The sequence below is a fragment of the Epinephelus moara genome, chromosome 2 (genome assembly GCF_006386435.1).
Source record: "Epinephelus moara isolate mb chromosome 2, YSFRI_EMoa_1.0, whole genome shotgun sequence".
In the NCBI taxonomy this organism is placed as follows: Eukaryota; Metazoa; Chordata; class Actinopteri; order Perciformes; family Serranidae; genus Epinephelus; species Epinephelus moara.
Window position 1 is genome coordinate 26,310,442 of NC_065507.1, and position 22,947 is coordinate 26,333,388.

Sequence of the window (22,947 nt, forward strand, 5' to 3'; positions counted from 1 at the left end):
TTTGCAAACAGCACTCCAACAAGAAAGGAAGGGGCTTATTCCAGGGGATGCTGTTAAGCAAGTAAGGTACCTGTCCCAATATCTCACTGTATATAAGGAATAATTAGATTTTTCACATTTCTACTCTTATCTGAGAGAAAAGCATGGCCTCAGCAGCACATTGTTTTCTATTAGCAATGCAAGTTTTATTGATTAGTGCTCTGTTGGCACTCGCTTGTACATACCTGTACTTTAGATTTTTTTTCTCCAGAGGAGTTACATTACTTCCACCTACATGCCACTGCTTACTGAGGACTCTAAGTACACAGTGCTTATTTTATCAGGCTCAGATCTGCCCAAACAAGCCCAGAGAGGAGACAGAAAGGTGCCGCTCCTCTGCTGTTGTCTGAGATGCATAGTGCTGCAACTGAGCTCTGCCAGATAGAGAAAAGCTCTCGCCTTCTGATTCGGATAGAAGTGAATGGCCTGCCATCAAGCCGCAGTGGATATTGTAGATTGGACTGGTCCGAAGGGGGCGTGGGCCAAAGTCCCAACCTAAATATCTCTAAATGTCACCACATAAGAAACTATGTAAAGATAAGCCGTCTCATTTTTCTCAGTGAACCAGACAATAACATCTCACTGAGGCCAAACACTTTGCAGCTGCTGATTAAAGCGCCTGAACCTTTTTCATTCCAATTCAAGCAGTGGATTAGCAGGAGCTCGATAACTGAATTTATTGATCAGAGATTCAGTCTTCTCTCTCAGAAAGAGTCTTTTCTCCTCCGCATTGATCAGTAGTTATTTAGTCTTAATGTTGTGACTTCTGGTCTGAGACTCATCCACTTTCGAGGTTTTCTTTTTGTTGAATTTCTCTTGAGCTGCGGCTGATCTCAACACAGGAAGATCTCTCAAAAATATCATCTATACTTTCTGGGTGGTCCATAATATATTAAAGAAACAAAGTAACAGTCAATAAAAGATAACCATCATCAGTAAGAAATGTGCTTTGCCTATTTTTGGGCTTGTAATTGTGTTTCCCCTTTAGGTGCCAACGGTGTAATTTTGAACGCTGTAACACTCTGGTGAAATATGTTGTCTAATATTTGTGAGAATCAGATCATTAGCGTCTCAGATATTGCATATGACACACGGATGAGTGAACAAATTATGTAGAGCGCCCCTTTGGGCTGATCACTGTAATGTTTGATAATGTGAGATGCATCCCCAACTTCTGACAAAAGCCAGCAAGTGAACAAATGTTGCAGGGCCCTGCTTAGCCCAATCAATGCAACTTTTAAAATCCCACAATGGAGCAATGAGTTCCATTCCTGAAAATCCAAAACACACGACTGTATATAGATACAGTGTCTCTCTCTGGAAAGACCACACTTTGGTTAAGCAGTATATAAAAATAACTTGGGCCCTATATTAGGCTATTTGAACACAGAAAAAAGTGGGTTTTTTTCATTACCATCAAAAGAGAAATAGAAAAAAAACAATTCAGTAGCATTGTTTAGTTTGTACTATACGTCAAAGCCAAGCCAGCAAATCTTGATTTGCATTAAAATAGACGGACATACTTCAATCGCCTGTTGTTTACATTCTCATAAATGACAAAAGATTGTGGAAAAAAATTATAGTGACAAGTAAAAAAGACTAATACCCTTTTCCCACCCAATAAAGATAGACCACAGACTCCTTTCCCTTTGCCAGCAGATCAGAGCCATGTACTTTTTTTGTGTGTGTATCACACTTAACAACGCAGGACAGAGTTAGTAAAGAGTAGGGCTGCAACGACTAGTTGACTAGTCGATGACTAATCGACTATTAAAATAATCGGTGACTATTTTAGTTGTCGATTAATCGGTTTGAGTCTTTTTTCATAGAAAAGTGCTATAAGTACCCCCAAATACTATTATTGCAGCTTTTTACGTTCAAATATTGGCAGCTTTACACACTCTCCCATGACAGTGAACAAAAACCCTTTGGCGTGAGTAAGAAACAAGACATTATGTGACATAATTTTGGGGTTTGGGAGAGACAGACCGACATTTTTCAACATTTTAACACATTTTTCAATAAAATGATTCGTTGACTAATCGCATAAATAATCGACAGATTAGTCGACAATGAAAATAATCGTTAGTTGCAGCCCTAGTAAAGAGTAAGAAGCAGCATGGAGGCCAGTGAAAAGGTTTCGGTGTTTACCCTTTTTTAATCTCTATTCGATCTCTCTTTCAAACTCAGTGCCAACTAGATTTTGAACAATGTTTAAGCTCGAATGGAGACGGATGGTATTTTGTGGCAGCGCCTCATTGTATCGTGCCAGAAAATGGGCTTAAATAAGTGTGTCCATCTAGGTGTCATATTTCCATTGCTGCCAATCAGAGCTGATTAGAGCTGGAGCAGATAAATACCCATGACTACTGCAGAGTCTTTTGACTTACAAAAGAATGCGGATTGTAACCTTTCCCAATGAATGCAAAAGCCAGATGTTAGCGGTTGTTAGTGGGGGTTTTTGTCCAAGAGTTGACAGCCATGCTAGCAGCTTTCTGATTCTTTTCTTTGAGCTAAATGCTAACATCAGCATGCTAACGAAGTCATGTTCACAATGTTTACCGACGTGAACTAGTTTTAGATTACCAAAGTTATTTCAGTTCATCCTCAGGGGACCATGAACATGTGGAACAAATGTCATTGCAATACATCCAATAGCTGTCAAGGTATTTTACTCTAAACTAAAAAATGTCAACCTTGGAGTGGCACTAGAGGAAAAGTCAAGGAATTATGAAATTCATAAGGATAAATCTGTACTTTAGGTTTTTGTGTGGTTGCACTGGGGTCGGGGTGAGCAGAGACAGAGCCCTTGAAAGTGATTCAGATTGCCATCTCTGAAATTCATTAACTCATGTTAAGTGAAAAATTGTACTATGTATGCCCCTGAAAAAGAAAACCCATCTCTGTCATGTTTTTCTTTTGTAGGGGAGTAACGTAGTCAGTAGCAGTCTCCAACAAAATTATATGCTTATCCTACACAAACGCTGATATGACACAATTACGCAGCGATGATAGCTGGGTAATTACTAATATGTACGTTGATGTTGTCCAATGTCAAGTCTCTACTTGATCATGTGATGAGACTATATGAAATACCGTAGCTAATTTAGGCACAAATTCTGTCAAGACTGACAAGCCGAGCACATCTGGAAGCCGAGTGAGCAGTCATGCCTTTCAAACATTAAAGCGGCAGTAAGAAAAGACAAGAGAGAAAAGGACAGGAGGAGAAGGTAGCAAAGCTCCCTAAATTAGATTCCTTTGGCTTTTTTTCTATAAACAGTTGCCAGCCCATGGATGACCGCCACCCTCTCCCCATCCTAGCAGCAATGCCACAGTGCGGCTGGCATCAGCATCGATGCTGCCCTTAGCGGTGTGTCAACAACCTTGCCACAAGTAGAGCAAGCTAGATATAAAGTTACAATACAGTACAATACCTTAAGCATCTCATGCTACTTTAAAATCTAACTGTATGCTTCATAACTTGTAAGTAGTGTGCTGTAGAGCCCCTCATCACTACCTTAAGCGACTCGTGTGGCAGGAGACACTCCAACAGTGACGGCATTTGGTGAATTCAGCGTTTAACAGCAGATGGATTCTCCCTCCAGTCCCTGAACAATTTTATCTCCAAATTATTTGGCAATACAGCACACTGTAGTAAAATTTAGGGAAGGTTTAAAGGAATCAAAGTTGGAATCTCATCCATCGTAAAAAAGCCTCCATTAAAGCACAATTATTGGCATCTGTGGTGTTATCTGGAAGAGCCGGATGAGTGGTTAGCTCGCTTTTAGCCATATTATTGAACTGGAATCTTATCATTAAAGTTTTTTTTTCTTTGAATTACAGTGCGGTGCAGGTTTACGGAGGACATCTCCCCAAAGAAAGCACTGTGCTTTGACTGCTCTACAGCCTTAATGGTGGCTTGTAATTGCTCCATCACCCATACTAATGTGCACTCTGTGCCCCTTTCAAAACAAAAACATTGCATTTCCTTTTTTTCCCCCATTGTGGACCTGATTGTCACTGTCTGAGCATCACAGCCAATAGAGTGAGGTCTCTCAGATCCAGGGAACAGAGAGAACAATGTCATATTCATAAGCGGAGACATCAGCTCTCCTCCTCATTACCACAGCACAGTCATGAATGGAAGCTTCTGTCCCCACAATCATGAAAGGACCTGTCATCTGTCTGTTTCTCCTAATTGACTGTTTACTACATTTCAGCACAGACAGATAGACAGACACACGGACAGACAGACACATTTTTCATCGTCCTCAGTTTGTCATTCAGTTTGACACCGCAGTGCAAATCCCTCGCAGAGAAATGTTTCTACTTACTACATGACTCAAAGTGATAGCACGTCTACAGAAGCACTCCTGTGACCTTGACAAAACAACCTCATACAGTATTTACTTGAAGGTCCCACTATTAAGCATGTGGACAAAAACCCTTGTACCCAGCACCCAAGGTGATGTTTTTAAGAAGAGACTGGGCTCTTTCAGAAACTGAAAGGAATCAAGGATAGAAAGATACTTTCTTTTTTTTTTAATTTCCCAATATGGACCTCCATAACCAACTACTTTTTTGTGTAAACTGGCTGACATGCCCTGACCTCTGACTTGGAAGGACACTTACTAAAGTGAAATCTGCCTATTCATTTGGAGCTGCAAGGACCCGCTGCGCTCTGACTCATTTAGAGCAAACTCAAAAGAGAGCGTGAAGTTCGATGGTGGACACACATTCACATGTTTGCAATGCTCAGATGTAATGGTTTGAAAAATTCTGTTTACGGACGAGAACTTGTCTTTTCAAAGTTCAAAGCAGACACGGCAGAAAAACATATCCTGGAGGGTTGTAGTCAAGACCACCTAAACAGAGACCAAGTCATGACCAAGACAGAGACATTGATGGGTTGAGGCCGAGTCAAGACCAATACCAGAGCACTGCGAGTCCCACACTGCATGACAATAGAGTGTGGAACATGCAATCTATAGACACTCCTCAGACTGACCTGAAAGCTTCGTCTCCTCCTCATGTGTCTCTTTTGACTACCATACTGTTTATATGTGTAAGTGCATCATGACACAGTGAATTTTACACTTATTTTATGTTATGATTTAAAAAAATAAAATCCTGAGTCCTCCGCATAAAAATACAGTCAAGTCCGAGAGGAGACTGACACCTTCATAAAGTGATCCTGAGACCACTGCCACACTGCCTGGAGGTGTGATGTACTTAAGTCCACATGGCTTGCTCTGTTACATCTGATACCAGTGCAAAAGTCCTACCATGCATTAGCTGCCAATTCTCTGCCGGCCCCTCCCTTTCCAGCAGTAAGATTAGCTGCCACTGCATAAAGTAGTACCATGCATTATCTAGCAATTAGAGTGAGGCTTATTAAGCAGAGTTTAATGTAAATTTAATGAGCAATAAATTCAATTTCTTTAAATAGAAGAGTTTATTATTGTTACAAATGATGTACTGTGGTGATCTCAAACGTACCGGCGATGAAATATTTCACAAGCGGGCACATATCAATGGGCCATTAAGTGCGGTATTAAATTTATCCTGAAACATGTACTGCTTTTTTCTATACAGATAGTGGAGAGAAGGCCACTTCAGTTTGCTACAGAGATAGCACTGATGAACTGCGTGTGGTTCTGAGTAGATATTAATTATTCAATTATCAGTCAATCAGTAGAAAAATGGCAAATAATTTCTAGTTTATATTGTGTGATAGTAAACTGTGGGAGTTGCTGTCACCCATTTTTACCCATAAAGTAGTCAGCAGACTAATCTATAATGAAAATACCCATCAGTTGCCTCCCTAGTCAGGGGTGAAATATATTGTAATTAGGTACATTTACTCAAGTGATGTATTTCAGTGCAATTTTGATTGTCTTGCACTTGAATATTCCTGTTTATGCTACTTTACACTTCTACCTCACTGAATTTGAGAGACAAATATTCGGTGTGTATTTAGAGTATCTTTTTACTCCACTACATTAATTTGACGACTCTGTAGGATAACATTTTACATCAGGGGTGTCAAACTCGCTTTAGTTCATGGGCCATATACAACCCAATTTGAACTTAAGTGGACTGGACCAGTAAAGCCATTGCAAAATAACCTAGAAATAAAAACACCTCCAAATGTTCCCTTTGTTTTAGTACAAAAAAGTACAAGTACATTCTGCAAACATCCATTTACCAAACAGATGATGAATAGCCTGAGATGTCGTAAGAAAAATAAGTGGGATTTCAACAGATATGTCTACTCCTACTACTACTCCTGTGTAGTAATGCTGGCATCACCACACAAAACTTAAGTGGAAGCTACTGACGAAGCAGGCTGAGTTACCCTCTGCCTTACAAACCATTTACAAATCTTAAGTTTTGGCAGTGCCTTGGCAGTACTGTTCCTCCAATTTTGTTTAAAGAGAGAGATCTGAGACAGATTCTTTTGTACTGAAGCTGCTGATTGACAATAATCTGCACAATGTTTAAAATCTTTAAATATGACCACAATGAGTATTCTCTTTTTTTCAGAGAACTGTATTCTGGTCAGGGTGAAAAGCCTCGGTAGCAGTATTTCACATTAAGTAAGATACTAAATGTTTAACCTGCTCCTCAGACCTGGCACCTCTTGGCCTTCACACGTGCATCAATATTAGGTGTAAAAAGTCATCCAGTGGAACAGATTAGAGCCAGATTAGAGACTTCTTGCCAGCAGACCATGTGTTTGACACCTGTTTTACACACAAAACCAATGATAGGCTAATAACCATATGCACTTAATTGCACAACCCCAACTATAATATTAAAATGCCACTTGGACGTACTGTTGTTGCATCAGTAAAAATAATCCAGTATAATATTACACTGTATAATAATAAACACTCACAGTGGATTTTTTTTACCTGTAACTCTTGATACTTCAATTATATTTAGCTGTTTTATAGTTGCATATTGTTAAAGAAAATTTTGAATGTGAGACTTGTATGGAAGTATTTTTACACTGTTGTATTTCTGCTCAAACTTGAGTTGAGGATCTGAATGCTTCTGCTACAGCTGGCCCAAGATGACTTTCTCTTTAGCACTCAGCCGAAGAATGCATAATAGTGAATGTGCTGTAATGAATGTACTTCCTGTAATATGCACCACTGACACAGTGAAATGAAAAAAAAAACAAAAAAACAGGGAGATCAACACTTGTGAGGAAATAAAAAACTGCCAAACCACCAGAACACACACACTGTAAGCAAACACAAATTGAGGGCAGAGCAGCACACTGCTAGCAGATTTCAGCAGTATCTGTTTCAAAGCCAAACCCCACCATAAGCAGCAAGAGACGGACATCTTCAATTACTCACCCTGTCATGTGCCAACTGGCAACCAAGAGCACCCTAACAACTGTATGTTTCCTTTTGTTTCTCTGAGATCCCGTCCTTCAGCGGCGCCTTGAGGCTCCATGACAGCCCGTATTGATCCACTTCACCATCACTCAGCCCTGACGAATGACTTTAAGATGGCAATAAGTGGGATTATGCAACCTTCTGAAATTCGACCGACTGATATGCTACAACAGGCCGAGCCCCAGGAGACGCGGGGAGAGAAATACTGCTAAACAGATTCTTTGTTAAAATGCAAAGTGTCAGCATTTCATAACAGGATGCTCAGCCAAGGCAGCTTTTTAGCTTTATCACTCCCTCTGTGTACTGTTAGGGCCCTGACACACCAAGCCGATGATCAGCTTTTGGTCAATGTCAGGCCGTCTGTGAGCGTCTGTCGCCCTAGTTTTTTTTGCAGTGTGTCCCGCACTGTTGGCACTAGTCATCCCATGTCTGCCTTTATTCAGCTGAAACCACTCTGATTGGCAGTTCGGCTCAGTGCATGAGGGGAGATATGAACTTAGGAAAGCAAACAAATGACTTAAGTCAGGAGGGCGTATGATTATTTTTTTTAGCCATGAGCTCTTTAGCAGAAACTGTTCATAATTGTTTGTTAATGTTCGCTAGTAGACGGTAAATATAATTTGTTCTTGCAATATCAGGTTAATGTGCAAAATGGCTAACTAGCATCTTGAATCGGTTCTGTCGGTGTTCCGGTTCCCCTTTATGTTGCAGCTGGTATAGAGAGTAATTTCCTCTCATGCCAGTGCAAAGTGTACCTGTCATAGCTGGCTGTTGGCTTCAGTCTTAACCGTGTGTTCAGGTGCAACTTTTTGGCTGAGACACAACAACAACATGAGGCATGTAACAGTCAGCCTTCCTCGCCACTTGTTCTTTGAGTTTTGGTGTGTCTGGGCCTTGAGAACAACTTTGCCTCATGGTACCCACGATCAGCTGCCTTTCTTTAATTAACCCCTCTCCTTTGTATCTTTATAACAAGCTGAACACCTCTAGTGACAAGCAGCATTCAGTTAGCAAGACTGTACACCTCTCAGCAGATGTAGAGACAAAGTTCAAATCCACCAATTCTGGATTATTAACAAAGAAATATTGGGAGCTGTCAAAAAGCAGACTGTCAGCACTTCACAAAGCGTGAGCTCGGGCCTTTTTTTGCTCCCAGCAGCTGGCACAAAGACAATCAAACAAATGAAAAGCCCGAGGTCAGATCAGACCTCCTCCGGCTTGGGGGATTTTTCTACCTGAACCAAGAGACCGCATCAGTTTCCTGCTGCTGCTGCTGCAATCCTCGGCGTATTGAGCTCGGGGTTATTGCGCATTCATGATGCTTTATTTTATTTGACTGAGAGGTTAATTAACTTAATGTGACAAGGAGACGCTAGACAATGCTGTAAATGTCATTCAACTGCTATTCAACACAGACCATAATAAATTCAACAACTGTGAAATGAAAGCCTTGTAAGCAGTGGGCTGTAAAAAAAAAAATCCCACTGTTAAAAAAAAAAAAAAGCCTTTAACTAGTAACCTCAATTTGGGAGCAGGCTGCCAATCTCACCACACACACACACACACACACACACACACACACACGCACACAGAGGCTTTGATGAGTTCCTGCAGACCTGTTGATGGGTGATGCAGCTATGTGGCAATATCAGAAACAGATATTAAATCAATAAGAAGTCGCTCAAGTCGACTTCAAGTGCAAACCTGTCATCGCAACTGTTGCTTGCCATTTTAACAACCCGGGGATTGACAACACAACATGTCCATCCTACCGCTGGGAGGGATTTAAAGCGGCTGCAAGCTGACATTTTAACCGCTTCACATGCGTCAGTATTGTCAGCAGATACGTTTTCCAGGAAAAAAAAAACACTGACGCATGCAACTCTGATGCAACCGCGGTGGAATAACGGGGGGAAATGATCGGACTGTGGGACTGCAATGGTCGTGCACATTTAGGCACCCCTGGTTCATGCAGTTGCACGCTGTAAAAAAAACAGAAAAGACTAAAAAAAAAAAAGCCCCACAAGCGACATGGCAGATTTACATCTCCAGCCTCTCTGACAGCAGGAGAAGTGAAGACTGCGGACTGGAACACACACTGGCATCAGAGGCTGCAGTTGTGCGGCCAGAGGACACTGTGAGAGACTAGAGCTGCAATGCGTGTTTTTCCTCCAAAGCGCACCTGAAGCGCAGACTTTACAGATTTGTAGACAGTGTCATGAGTTGGGACTGTGAAGGTTTATGCCGTATGATTGAAAAAGATACAAGTGCGTGTGAGCCGTGCTCTCTGGTGACCGGAGCATCGGTCTCATTTCACAATAAAGCGCCACGTTTCACCGTGCCATCAACTTGCGCTATAGGTCCAAATACTGTACGACCATTTCACTCGATTATCACTGCTGGTACTTTCTCACCGCCTTTGCGATTGTGCAGCACTAACACTACTTTTTTATAGCACTCCTCTGTAGCCTATTGCAGTCCAACTCAGGACAACACCCTTTCAATCAGCGCACAATTTACGAGATAAGTAGCCCAACAGTCTCGGGAAACAGCGTGGATGTTTTGGAGTCGACAGCGGTTATCAGAGCATTAGAAAGTGATGCTGAGATTTAAGGGGAAGCTTGTGCGCATCTAGCGCGCAAACGCACCACAACTTCTTCGCCTGGTACTCCTCTGCTGGCTTTAGCTGTGCGAAGGGGGTAATTCTGCATCACAGACACACACACGCACGCACAAGACAGCGAAAACTTACCTTTTGGAAGAAACGCCGCTGAAATCACGAAAACAGAGAGAGAAATAGCGAGAGATCCGCTCCCCGTGATCGCCATGTTGGACACCTGCTTGAGACTGGCGGCGCTAAATCACCTAGAGACGGCCATGGGATGAAAATGTAGACACATGAGAGGCGGAGGGAGGGCTCAAACAGGGAGCCTGCTATCATATTGGGGCTGCATTATGTTGCAATGACATCTAGGCCTATAAAATAATATATGAATATTACTGTGATACCTTAAAGATGTCAAAACAGTGATGCTGCCCGTATAGATTTCCACTGCACACCAAAGTCACACTGTAATCCCCAGTAGGAATATAGAGGGATGTTACAGTGATGCCATGGGAAGTGTAAAATACAATGGAGCGCGGTGAGGTAACCATAAACTCACCACTGAGAACCACAGACACTTTATAGGAATATTATAGTAATTTTCTTTTATGGTTATAGTCTGTTAGTTCATGTGGGTGAGACCAACCTATACTCTTCTGGCTGCGCTTTGGTTTTATAGCTGAAGCACGAAAGAGATAAAAACAGCATTTAGTTTATGTTTATTATACAGTACTCAGGTCAATAGTAGTAAAAGCTGCTGTTTGTTAAACGGAGTGTAGATTTTTTGCATAGTTTAGGACACTTTAAAGGCTGCAGATGATGAGAGGATGCCTCCATTTAACACTTTTTGGTAGAACAACACTTTTTATCAAGATAATTTAAATCAAATGGAAACATGCTGTGTGAAAAGCATTCACTGAGGCTTAAATAACAACAAGAAAAGGAGCATATGTGAGCTTAAAGGTTTGCAATGTCAGTGCTTAACTATATTGTCTGCAAAAATGTTCATTTTTTAACCTTTTTGTTGGGTTTTGCAGGATTATACAGCATTTATATGAAAGACAAATCACCCTTTAAAGTGTGCAACTAGGAAACAAAGATATATTGTTGTATACAAGTGGGTGGCCTGCAGATATGTTTAAGGAATAATCAGTGAAGTTTGGTGAAACTCCAGCTCTCAAGCCTTTTCCTTCAATGCCTACACAAAGAGCGCCCCCTTTTCTTTGACTGGTGTATTACATTTTATACTCAAAGCTGACACTCGGTGCTAAGGAGCTCCTCAAAATTGGGGAACAAAATCACATTGTAATTTTACATTTGAAAACCAAACTGCTTGAATGGAAATGAAATACTGTAGATTATTAATAACCAATCCAGCTCTCTCCTGCTCTCTATGTGTGTGTGTGTGCTTTATTGCATTTTGTCCTGTTTCAACGCTCACCAACTTATTCTCACCTGAAACAGTACATTTGGAATATCTTCTGGGAATCACAGGGCTACAGAGAGAAGCGTGCATGACAACGTTGAATCTCATTTCCCTTTTTCATTGTGTCAAAACAGCACAAAGGCTGCTAATTGCACAATCTATTCTCTGAGACTGTGTGTCAGTCCTCATTCCATGGATGAGTAGATAGCATTTAGAGCTTCACTCTAATGCTGCAGCCGTCCCTATCACTACAGATTGAATTCCACACATCAAATTTATTTCAGATGTTATTATCTGTGGCAGCTTGCCAGTTCTGCCTGCCACTCACACAATGTCTCCACAAGGTGTTTTCCCCCTCACAGCTCCGACCAGGCTGCTTTATTTTCCGACAGCATAGCATCGGTGGGCATCAGCCGGCTGCACCTGGTGGAGATGTGCTCAATAAATTATATTTCCGCATTTTGTATTTTTGTGGGATTTGTAATAATTTGATTTACAGTACGCCCAATGGTTCATCTCAGTTCCTGTGCACTCACAATACCCCACACTACTCCCAACTTTTTGTTTTCACTCTCTGGTGATTCACTCCACTTCTGCATGGCATTTCCTTTGCTCATGAGAATAGATGGGGTCCTGGGTCTCTCTGAGAAGAGAAGCCCAGCGTCTCTGTCTCCCCGAGCAGGATGAATAATGGATGGGAATGGATCAGATGACTGAACTGCTTCATTTGGATCCTCTGTTGTAATGGCCAGGCATAGATTCTCTATATATCTTTGTGTTTGTGTGTGTGTGCTCAATCTGTGCATCGTGCGAGGAATGGTCATGCAGCTTGCAGATGGTTAGTTTATTTTTGAAATCTTGCATATGAGCTGAATACTGGTGCTACCATTTAATAGGGCAGCCGTCAGCATTTTCTATTTAAATTAGTGGGGAAAGTGGTAATAAAAGATTTTCACCCAGGCCTCTTTCTCAGTTAATGTTTGATTAGAAATGCAATGGTTTTAAATTAAGCTTTCTTCCCCCCCCTTGGTATGAAATCAATCAAATTAACGGAAATTGAATTATTTGAGATGGTAATCTATTTAGGCAAACCATTCACCATGAAAATGTTTTCCTCCTGTTGTGAACGGAAGAATAATTGAATCAGACCCTTGTAAGTGACCCCCAATGGCTGAGCAAGAACAAGGCATATTGAAATGAAATGTAGATTTTCTCATGCTTGGACCACATAAGCGAACAGGCAGAGTATGTAAAATTCAATTTACCATACATAATATGTGCATAGATCCACACGTGTATGATATGTAACGTATAGTAGCAGGATGGAACCACAGGGAGAATAATGGACTGCAATTACGTGTGGGGAAATGTGTGTTTGCAAGCCTCTGCTCTGTTCACACATCCACCCAAAGTCACATTTTGTTTCACTTCTTTTAGCACAACAGCATTTCTAATGTAGAATAAAGTACTACAGCAAATTTCCGTCTCTTTCCCCCTCCCATAGACAATTATTATAGGAAATGATATTCCAAATATATCACCACCGGTCATCAATTCTTTATGCCTTCAAGGGATGAAACACGTGCACTCAGATGGTTACATGCCTCTTTTTTTGTTACACTTACATACATGTAGAAGATACGAGTAAATCACATTTATTTACGTTTATCTACAGGCAAATGTCAAAGAGAATAGTATCTTGATGCTTTGAACTATATACTCAACTTATTTTTTTGATATTCAGATCAATTAGTTACATTGAGTTGATGCTTTACTATTAAAACTATCAATTTGTGATGAATTCCATGGGTGTAGATTTAGGGGGGAACGCAGGGGACACCTCCACCTCAATATTTAGAACATGTGCATTTGCCCCGCCCAATAAGAACACGAAAGTAGCAGAGGACTTTTATTTTGACCAGATTAAAGACATTCAGACCAAAAAATTGGATGCAGAAAATAGTGCAATTCTTTTTACAAGAATGCGTGAAATTAAGTGTTTGATGCTCAATATTTTCTGGTGGAGATGCGATACAATGTGATACGATACGATACGATGCGATGTAATGCGATGCGATACGGTATATTATACTACAAGACACGGCATTCAGACCATACATGGATGCAGAAATTGGTGGGGAAAAAATTACCAGAATGCGTGAAATTAGGTGTTTGATGCTCAATATTTTCTGGTGGAGATGCGATACGATACAATACGATATGATACGATACGGTATGCTTTACTATCCCCGTAGGAGAATTTGTCTTTGACTCAAGAGCTGCACAAGTATTGCTACCTTATAATAATAGTCCAAAAGAAATAAAGCATACACCATAAAAACATAAAAACACATACGACACATACCAGTTTTGCACATCAGCCATTCATGTATTGCACCTAACCCTAGCACACAACAGTGCACCAAAAACAAAACACAACACAACCCCTGAGCATCAAGCGACATTATTTAATTGAGGTTGGCACCCAGAGGACCCACAAACCCTCTGTTGCATATGTGTCCCCTCCAATGTTGAAAGAAACCTACGCCCATTCAGATTAATTTTTTGCCAAAGAAAGCAAACAGACCTGCACAAATAAATACAATACAAATAATACCGTATTCTGTGTTTATTTGTTGCAACAGGATCATTTTCAAACCTCAATAAATGTATGTAAATGGCACACAGTAATGATCTCCGTCATTCTCTGTCTTTCCCCCAACAGACAACACGTAAATAGTTAATCGTCAGACACATGCTTCACATTTTATCAGCTAATGCACGCACAGGCAATTTTGCATCCCACCAAACCCACAGACATACAGCAGGTGATTGTAATAAATCACCAGTCACATGGTTCCTTACAGAGGCTTAATGGTAATAAATTTGTCAGGGTATAGTGTATGTCAAGTTGGCTGGATGGGCCTGAGTGTGCCTTTCTTGACTCTGGGTGTGTGGAAGAGAAATATTGTTTCAGTCTTCCCATTTATATTAGTCTGAACTCTGAAAGACCCTCGCACTCTGCATTTTTCAGCCACTTCAACCCCCCTTTTGAAGCTTGAAAGGATGGTATTGACCCACTTCTGCCTTTTTATCTACTTCAAGTTGCCTATCTGACCCAACATATAGGGCATCTCCTCTGTCCGATCTACCTCACAGCCTGTGTACAGTCACGTGAACTCAAATGCATCTCTATGCAACCAAATCCAGTTGATTTGGTTAGGTTTGCAGATGTTGGACACTTCATTTATCTTTTTATTTTTGGTAGGCATTTCAAACATTTATCCATTAGTCCTACGTTCAGCTAACTATTCCAAGTATTTATTTCTAACTAGTTTTCACACAATCTCAATTGCGCCTGTGGTGTTCAGGTGTTACAGCTGACTCAGTATGGATACTTTTTTTTAATCAAATTGAAATCCTTTTTTCTCTTTTTCAAAATAACTATCTTTCCATGAATCCCCTGGTAACTGCAGATGACACTTCAAGTCAGCTCAAAATAGCATCAAAAATTTTACTGCACATAGCCTACATACAGAGAGCTGTTTAACCTTCTCATGCATAGTGGTCACCACAGTGGACAAAAGCCATTTTCTTATGTATGGAAGTTGCCCAGTGGCGCGTGAAGCCAAAAAGTTTGACTTCCTGGATGTAAAATTACCCAGACCCAGATTGTTGGGCCAATAGAGCAAGCACACGAGCGACTCTGCTGGCCGAGCAATCAACTTCCAATTTAGCCCTGTGCTAATTTAAATAAAGAATAATATTTACTAGCGTGGCTCTTCTAGACTTTTGTGTTGTGGTGCTCCAAAAAATGTATCCAAGGACTTATAGATGTCTTGTCCGTAATTTGAGTCTATGGGAAAAAAGTCTTTGTGGGCCCCATGGCATCATGTGACAGACCTGGAAGTTGTAGTTACACAGTTTGGCCACTATGTCAAAGTGGCTTCAAAGTCCAGCGTGCTTCCTGAGGGCCGAGTTTTGATGCTATAGTTAGATTTCAGCCACTACAGTGGACCCTGTTGCGTCTTGCCACCCATTGGCCAGCTATTGTTAGTGCAACACATATCTCTCAAAACCAAGATGGCCCACAGATGTATAGTAGAAGACCCCTGTGGGTACATAAAATTTGGTAACGTCAGCTAACAACTGAGGGGTAATAGAGTTGTTAAAATTTCTTGATTGAGTGTATTGATTTTATGTTTTTGGAGTAAAGTATGATTTATCATCTGTCCACTAAACTGGACATCAAGCATCAATGGCTGTATTTCATCCATCCATCCATTTTCATCCACTTATCTGGAGCTGGGTTGCAGGGGCAGCAGGCCAAGCAAGGCACCCCAGACGTCCCTCTCCCCAGCAATGCTTTCCAGCTCCTTCTGGGGGACCCCAAGGCGTTCCCAGGCCAGATGAGATATGTAATCCCTCCAGCATGTTCTGGATCTACCCTGGGGCCTCCTACCTGGCTATATTTCAACTACAGCTAATGCTACTACTGTGACTTTGTTGTTCCTTAAAATACTTTATCTGCAGTAGCTTTTTGGGCTGCATCATTTTTGTGGAAAATGTTCATTAAAAAATATACAATTCAAAAGGGGACTGGGGGGGCTGATGAGTCAAAAGCAAGGAGATGAATGAGGGAGGGAGGAGTGTAAAGAGGGAGAGGAGAGAGGCTGAGGAGTCAGGAGCAAGGTTCATCGCTTTTTGCATCACATTGAACAGTATTAGAATATGTTAAAATATGTGAACACACAATTTTAACAGCATACAAAGTATATATTCTTATAATTTTCACATTTCTCCAGTTGAAAAACTCAAACGCATGCCGTCCACCCGAGCAGAGATGTGGAAAAACTCCTTGAAAAATGCATGTTTTTTAAAATTGAAGTTCATTTTTTTTCATGAAGAAGAATAACAACACTTAGGAAAAAATCTTGACTGAGGAGGTGATAATTCATGCGTGAAAGGGTTTTGTAGGCGTTCCACTATAGGATGGATTACAGACCTTTACGTGGATTATTTACCCTTGGGATGATACACCATTAACATACAATACTTTTATCATAATTATGGGTAGCAGAGACACCCTTATTATCACAATGAAAACACATCTCAACAGGGATTATGAGAATATAAGAAAAAACAGAACAAAGCTCTGTGATTACGTGTTGACATAGCAACCGGTGGATCTACAGTATTGTGAGCTCCTCTTTACTGGAATTATTAGCACAGCTGGAGCGCCTGGCTGAAAATACCTACATACAGTAGACTGGGCAGCATAATGCAGCACTTGGGTCATTAGCATCAAACTGTCCATGACTATTTCTGCTGGGAGCCAAACGGCTGGTGGCTACCTGCTGTTTATGAAGAACACAATGCCTATAATTTTCCACATTAGGTTCAGAGTGAAATCAATGGTGTAATACCAGTAATAGCCTCATATAGAACCAACAAAAGACAAGGAATTTTAACCTGGGGGGTGTAATGTTGACATGCTCCATAGCACTACAGCAGATTTGTACCAGATTCAGCCAATTTGAAGACACTACTGCTGCTCCTCAGAATAGCATTAAATCAGAGGTGGATTAAGACACATTTGCATATTAATTAGGCAGAAAGATCCCATAAACTAAGCATGTATCTCCCAAAAATTCAGATGAATGATTGAATGCATATGCCAAACTGGCTTGTCTTAGAGAGTCTGCTTCATTCTGAACACCTACCGTACATGTAGGTTCAAGCCCATGTCAGCCGCAGTCACCCAGAGGCAAATCCCAAAGCCCCAGAGGTGCTGTTCAGGAACTAAACCTGATATAAGATCAGGATTATGACTTTTAATCTGCTTGTGTGGGCATTAATTCATCTTGTCTTGACACTTAAATTGAATACACAAAAAAGCAGAAATCATTATTATTTCATTATATGCTGTTTTTCACTACCCAAAGCAAACTAAACCAATCTTTTCCCCAGGTCTGTGCTGTTCATTTCTAATGATTACACTGCAAAATACACACCAAAGACCAACCGAGCAAGAATCAAACCTCGGAAAATCCAATAAAATGCTTTAACCTTGACAGTGCATGTAGCAATCATCTGTAATCCTATTGGATACACAAATTAGTCTCTAAGACTATATGCTTTCACACAGCAAAATGATTTCATTTTTCAATTACTGAAATCAAAGAGACAATAATATGGCTTAGGAACATCCAATCACCTCTTAATATTTTTTTCTAACCCCAACTGCAAATGTTTTGAAAAACAGGGAGAGGTTAATGTCTTTCAACCTGTTTTAGAGAAGACAACAGATGCTCTCAGTAGAGTCAGACCCACTGTTGAGTCAATACTGCACTTATTCAGTCTTTTAAAAAATGTGTCTTGTTCTCAACTGAGAGACACAGTTTTGATTTTCCGTAAAGAAACAATAGACTTTCAACTATAATTAACCAGACAGATCCTATCATTTTATCTTCCACACTGTGGCTGATTTTCAATAGATTTTATTGACAGCCTCTGAAGCATTGACTGTTTGACCCCAGAAACATCAGAGCTTTAATTGAACTCTCGGCTGCAAAAGGTCTTCTGGAAGGTCTCTCTGCTTATAGGACAAAAGGTGATGGAACAAATGAACTCAAGGTCCTTACACTAAAGATAGCATGTCTGACGAGATATCATTACACATCTCTGTATCCTCTATATTATCTCTGTATTATGAAGAGGAGAACATGCCCTGGTCAGTTTTGAGAATTTGTGCTATTTTGTTTCCTACAATGTCTTCTTTCAGACTATTGGAGGGAAAATATCCATAATTACACATTTAGATGTTTATTTTAGCTCAGATTTCTGTTCAGGAAGCACATATTTAATTAGATAATGCATCATTTGCATATTAAAACATGACATTTCAGAAAACTTGTAATACAAAAACTAATTGTCCTACTGTAAGTCGTCAACTGGGATAGTTTCATTGTCACATCTACTAGTTAAAATATTTACCCTGTTCATCTGTGGTGTCTTTTTTGGTCTAATTATGTATGGAATTTTACAATTCATGCCATTCATTTATTTATTTATTCATAGCCTGATTTATATAAGATTACTTACTCCTAAAAACATGGCAAAAATAGATTTAATTAATGGCTGTTATTTTGTTTTTTGTTATTTATGGAGTGATAAAAGAGTTATCCACAATGCTCTGTGTGAAAACCTTTGACTTTTAATATGTAAACAAAATGAAATAAGAGTTTGAACCTGGCTTTAAATGTTCAGATTTCTGTTTTTTATTTTCTGTTTGTTTATTTTTGATAATGCCTAATTTTCATATTCGAACATACAATTTCAGAAAACTGGCAATTTAAGAAAAATGCCTTGATGCAACTAATAACTTGAGTAAGTTTCATAGTGATATTTATCAGTAAAAAATAGTGTTTTCCCTTAATTTGAATTTAGCTGAAACCTTGTTGCTTTTTTATGTATTTATTTATTTTACATTAAGGAAGCAGGAGTATATGAGTTATTATTTCAGCTTTAATTTGATGGTTTAATTAGATAGCAGGTGTCTTGTAAACTGCTAGGTGGGCTTTATAGTGTCCTAATTTGTATGTAAATCTTCATTGTTATGATAATATCACATAACAATGTCTTGTGCTGTCTGAGCAGCGAGGGAACCAGAATTACAGGAACATTCTCTATCACTAATTTGTTGTAATTAGTATACATAGGCCTACTTTTATTTCAGGGAATTTTTTACTTTTTTATTTAATTTAACTTTCAGATTTGAATGTGACTATTTTACACTTTTTATGTTTATTTCCTTAAGTTTAAGCAACTAAACTCCCTGGTTAGGTTTACAAAAAACATCATGGTTTGGCTTCAACATAATATCATGTCACATGACGACACTAGTGTAGCATGCTATGAACACGAGCGCACTACGTTGTTATTGAAATAGCTCATTGCTTTTGGTTTCACATGGGAAACCAACAGTTAGCTCCTGCTCCCACCCATCTCCCCTCCCACCATCCCTATATGGACTCTCTTACTCTTTATACTAAGGTAGTTGTCAGCATTGTCAGAAATAGCCACCATCTCATGTATATCATGCCGCTATAAAGAGTGTCTCCGTGCATCAGTATCGGTGGCGGCAGTATTTGACAAGTTGGGAGCAGGTAGTGCAGAGGGAGAGGCTGTGGGTGCCTCTTTGCCCCTTGATGTCCAAACTGCCCCTTTGTTGTCAAGGCCCGCCCATGGCTCTTATCAACAACAGTTAACAATTGATAATAATTTAGCTTCCAATAAAGTGACCTTGCTGCCATCAGTCAGTATACGTCACATGATGAGCCTCAGGTGAAAGATCATCCGTGACGTGCCCTCCGCTGCAACAAGAGACACCATAGACAAACACTTTGATGGTGAGTTTCATTTGTGTGATTGACTATCACATCATATTTATAGCATCAGCGTAACACAGCGTCAACCTTGAATCGTGCATTAGTAATGCAACATAAGTTTGATAGTGGTTCTGACTGCTGGTTCTTACTGTGGTCAAGTGAGTCATCATTTGAATCTGTTTTATCTAAAAGAGGGAACTCAAAAGTTAAAATATCAAAAAGCCTCATCATCCTTGACCAGTCATAAAAAACGTTCCTTCATGGGTTAGCTGAAATGAATGTTCTGACTATGACCATACAAATGCTCATTTGGTTTTATTGTTCATGATTAACAGTACAGTACAGTACAGTACATTTTACACATTGATAATTTCCTCATATTAGAAATTTAATTTTAAAAGATCCTTAATAGGACATGTGAAAAATTTAAAGCATTCTTGTTCAGGATGAACCCGTCTATATCACTGTCAAATTTAATGTGATTTTATCGTAGTGTTTTTGAGAAATTATAAGGGAAAGTCAGCTCAAATGATTAATTTCCTCATAATAATTTATTAGTCCATACCCATTGGTAGCTTTGTCACCTTCTACCTATGCCAATCCTCAATGCCTATGTGCAGTTTCACAAAGATTGACAACGTCAGTGAGCAGAAAAACGTGGGACAGACAGAATGACTGACTGACAGAATGACACACTGACAGTTTCCGTGATTATGTACAGCATACCATACCATGACTTAGTCATACCAAAAATTAGGGGGAAAAAACAACAACATTTGGCCACAGGGGGAGCCACAGCAATCTGTCGCATTTTAGCGATTTTTAAGCATTTTTCTGTTGTTATAGCGCCACCCAGTTGACAATTAGAGTTACATTTCCTGTCCTGTTCTACATATTTACCAAGTTTAGTAAAAATCAATACGACAGTTAGGCCTAGATAAGAAATTAGCTCTCTAGCGCCCCCCTTTTTGTTTGATGGGGTCAATAATGGAGGGGTCCCCTCAGATTATGTGTGGTCATATGCCTACAAAGTTGCGTGGTGATCGGTGAAACCCTTGAGATGTTATACACCTTTATGTGATGAGCCACGCCCTCCGCAATATTCATTGCNCCTTTGGCCAATTGATGTAATATTGCTTCATTCGCATCCTCCCATGACCCTCTACCACTGTGCCAAATTTAATCTGTAATGAAATGTTATCTGTAAACTATGGTGTTTTAAAATATTGCTCCATGTGCCCCTTTGAGCACCTGCCTGTCTAAAGGTCTCTGCACAGCCCTGGTTGGGTGTGACAATGGGGTGTCTTTGAGGATTGACCCACTTCAGACGCCAGCCTCAAGTGGCCATTAGAGGAACTGCACTTTTTGGTATTCTGCATTGGCTACATTTTTCAGCTCTGGCATCTGCAGCTTACACTCACTGCTAAAACCTAACCAGAGTGGCAAATTAGCTTCAGCTAGACGCTCTATACACAACAGTTGAATTTCTTTTTTTCTTCCCCTGTGTATCCACCCTTATCTGTGTTGTCCTTGTTAAATGAACTAACAAACAAATAACAATATACAATCCAATTTCAATAATCCACCCCATCCTATAAGGCGGCTGTTATTCACTTTTTAAATCAGTTCCTGTGTGTGGAGGACACAGCTCATCGAACAACAGTCTTAGCATTACAGATTACTTTTCCTCCCCTGTGTTTAAAAAGTTCCCTTATTTAATGAATGAATTGGAACTGCAGTATGGGGCTCTTTATGAAAACAGACAGGATTTCATCAGGTGTGAAAAGGAGTGTTTTAAACAGGTTTAATTGGGTCTGAATTATTTCTCTATGTCTCATTCATTCTGTTGGCAAAGAGTGCATTAAAGAATCAGTTCACCCTGAAATCAAAAATACACTTTTTTGTTCTTATCTGTGGTGCAATTTATCAATCTGTATTGTTTTGGTATGAGTTGCAGAGTGCTGGATATATCAGCCGTAGAGATCTCTGCCTTCTCTCCCTTACAATGGAGCTAGGATGGCGCTCAGTCAGGAAGCATGCATCCAGTGCTAGCTCACTTAGCACCACTGTGCTAGCTAGCATTACAGCTCAGCTGAGGAAGAAGCCATTAATGTTTATATCTCACCCTGCTATGAGCAAGAGTCTCTTCACCTAGATACACACTTCCTTCTGTAAATTGATAGGGTTTGCAGGGGTAGTTCGGTAGAGAGAAAATAGGTCCTATGAGAAACTGCTCACCACAGAAAGGATCTGCTGCTCAGATATATTCTTTAATAAATAACTAGAGCATGCAGCCTTTGGATAACTTAAGGATTCTTTGGGAACAAGAACTGGGCAGCCCCTTTTCTGAGGACCGGTGGTAGGCAACACTAAAACAGGTGCATGAATCATCCCCATGCTGTAGACATGGTCTCATTCAGTTTAAAATAGTCCATCGCTCCCATCTTTCCGAAAAGAATACTGACCCCACTTGTAACAGGTCCAGGGCAACACCTACGACTGTGAGTTACATGCTTTGGGTCTGCACCAGCCTTCATGCTTTTTAGTGGTAGTGTTTGGTTCTCTAGGGGAAACATATGGGCTCACCATTGACGTCCAGCCCACTACTACATTTTTTTGGTGTTAATGTAAATCGTTCATCTAATATGCACAGTGTGATTGTCTTCATAACACTTCTGGCACGCCGCCTTATTCTGTTAACTTGGAAGGCGTCCAGACCTCCCTGCCATGCTGGGTGGCTGCAAGATGCACTGTTTCATTTAAAGCTGGTTAAAATATACCCTGCGGGGAAGTAAGTCCAAATTTGATGAGGTATGGGGACACTTATTAAATTATTTCAGTAACTTGAAGGACATAAAGGACCAGGATGATCAGGCCTAGAAAACAGATTATGACTTCCTGTTAGTCTTCTTTGTAATGGGGTTGTTACTGCAGGTGTTAAGTTGTCTTAAATAAGGGGTATTGTGTAATGGTTGTCCATTTGTTTAATTGTTTAATAATTCCATTTTCTTTCTGTAATCACAAGAGGATGTTTTGGGCCGGGATGTAGTGCCACAAGTACTGAATTTGTAGTTT

At 40.1% G+C, this 22,947-nt stretch overlaps 1 protein-coding gene across 3 annotated transcripts in view; it reads right to left on the minus strand.

Moving 5' to 3' along the window:
• Positions 1-10,335, minus strand: part of cadm1b (cell adhesion molecule 1b) — a 186,352-nt gene extending 176,017 nt beyond the window's left edge. For 2 of the 3 annotated variants that reach the window (XM_050069805.1, XM_050069787.1), the window contains exon 1: positions 10,204-10,332. In XM_050069805.1, the coding sequence (XP_049925762.1) occupies positions 10,204-10,279 (76 nt within the window). In that variant the 5' untranslated portion in view covers positions 10,280-10,332. Of the gene's footprint in view, positions 1-10,203 lie in introns of all 3 variants that reach the window. The other variant, XM_050069796.1, reaches the window with a different exon arrangement.
• Positions 10,336-22,947: the final 12,612 nt, after the last annotated feature.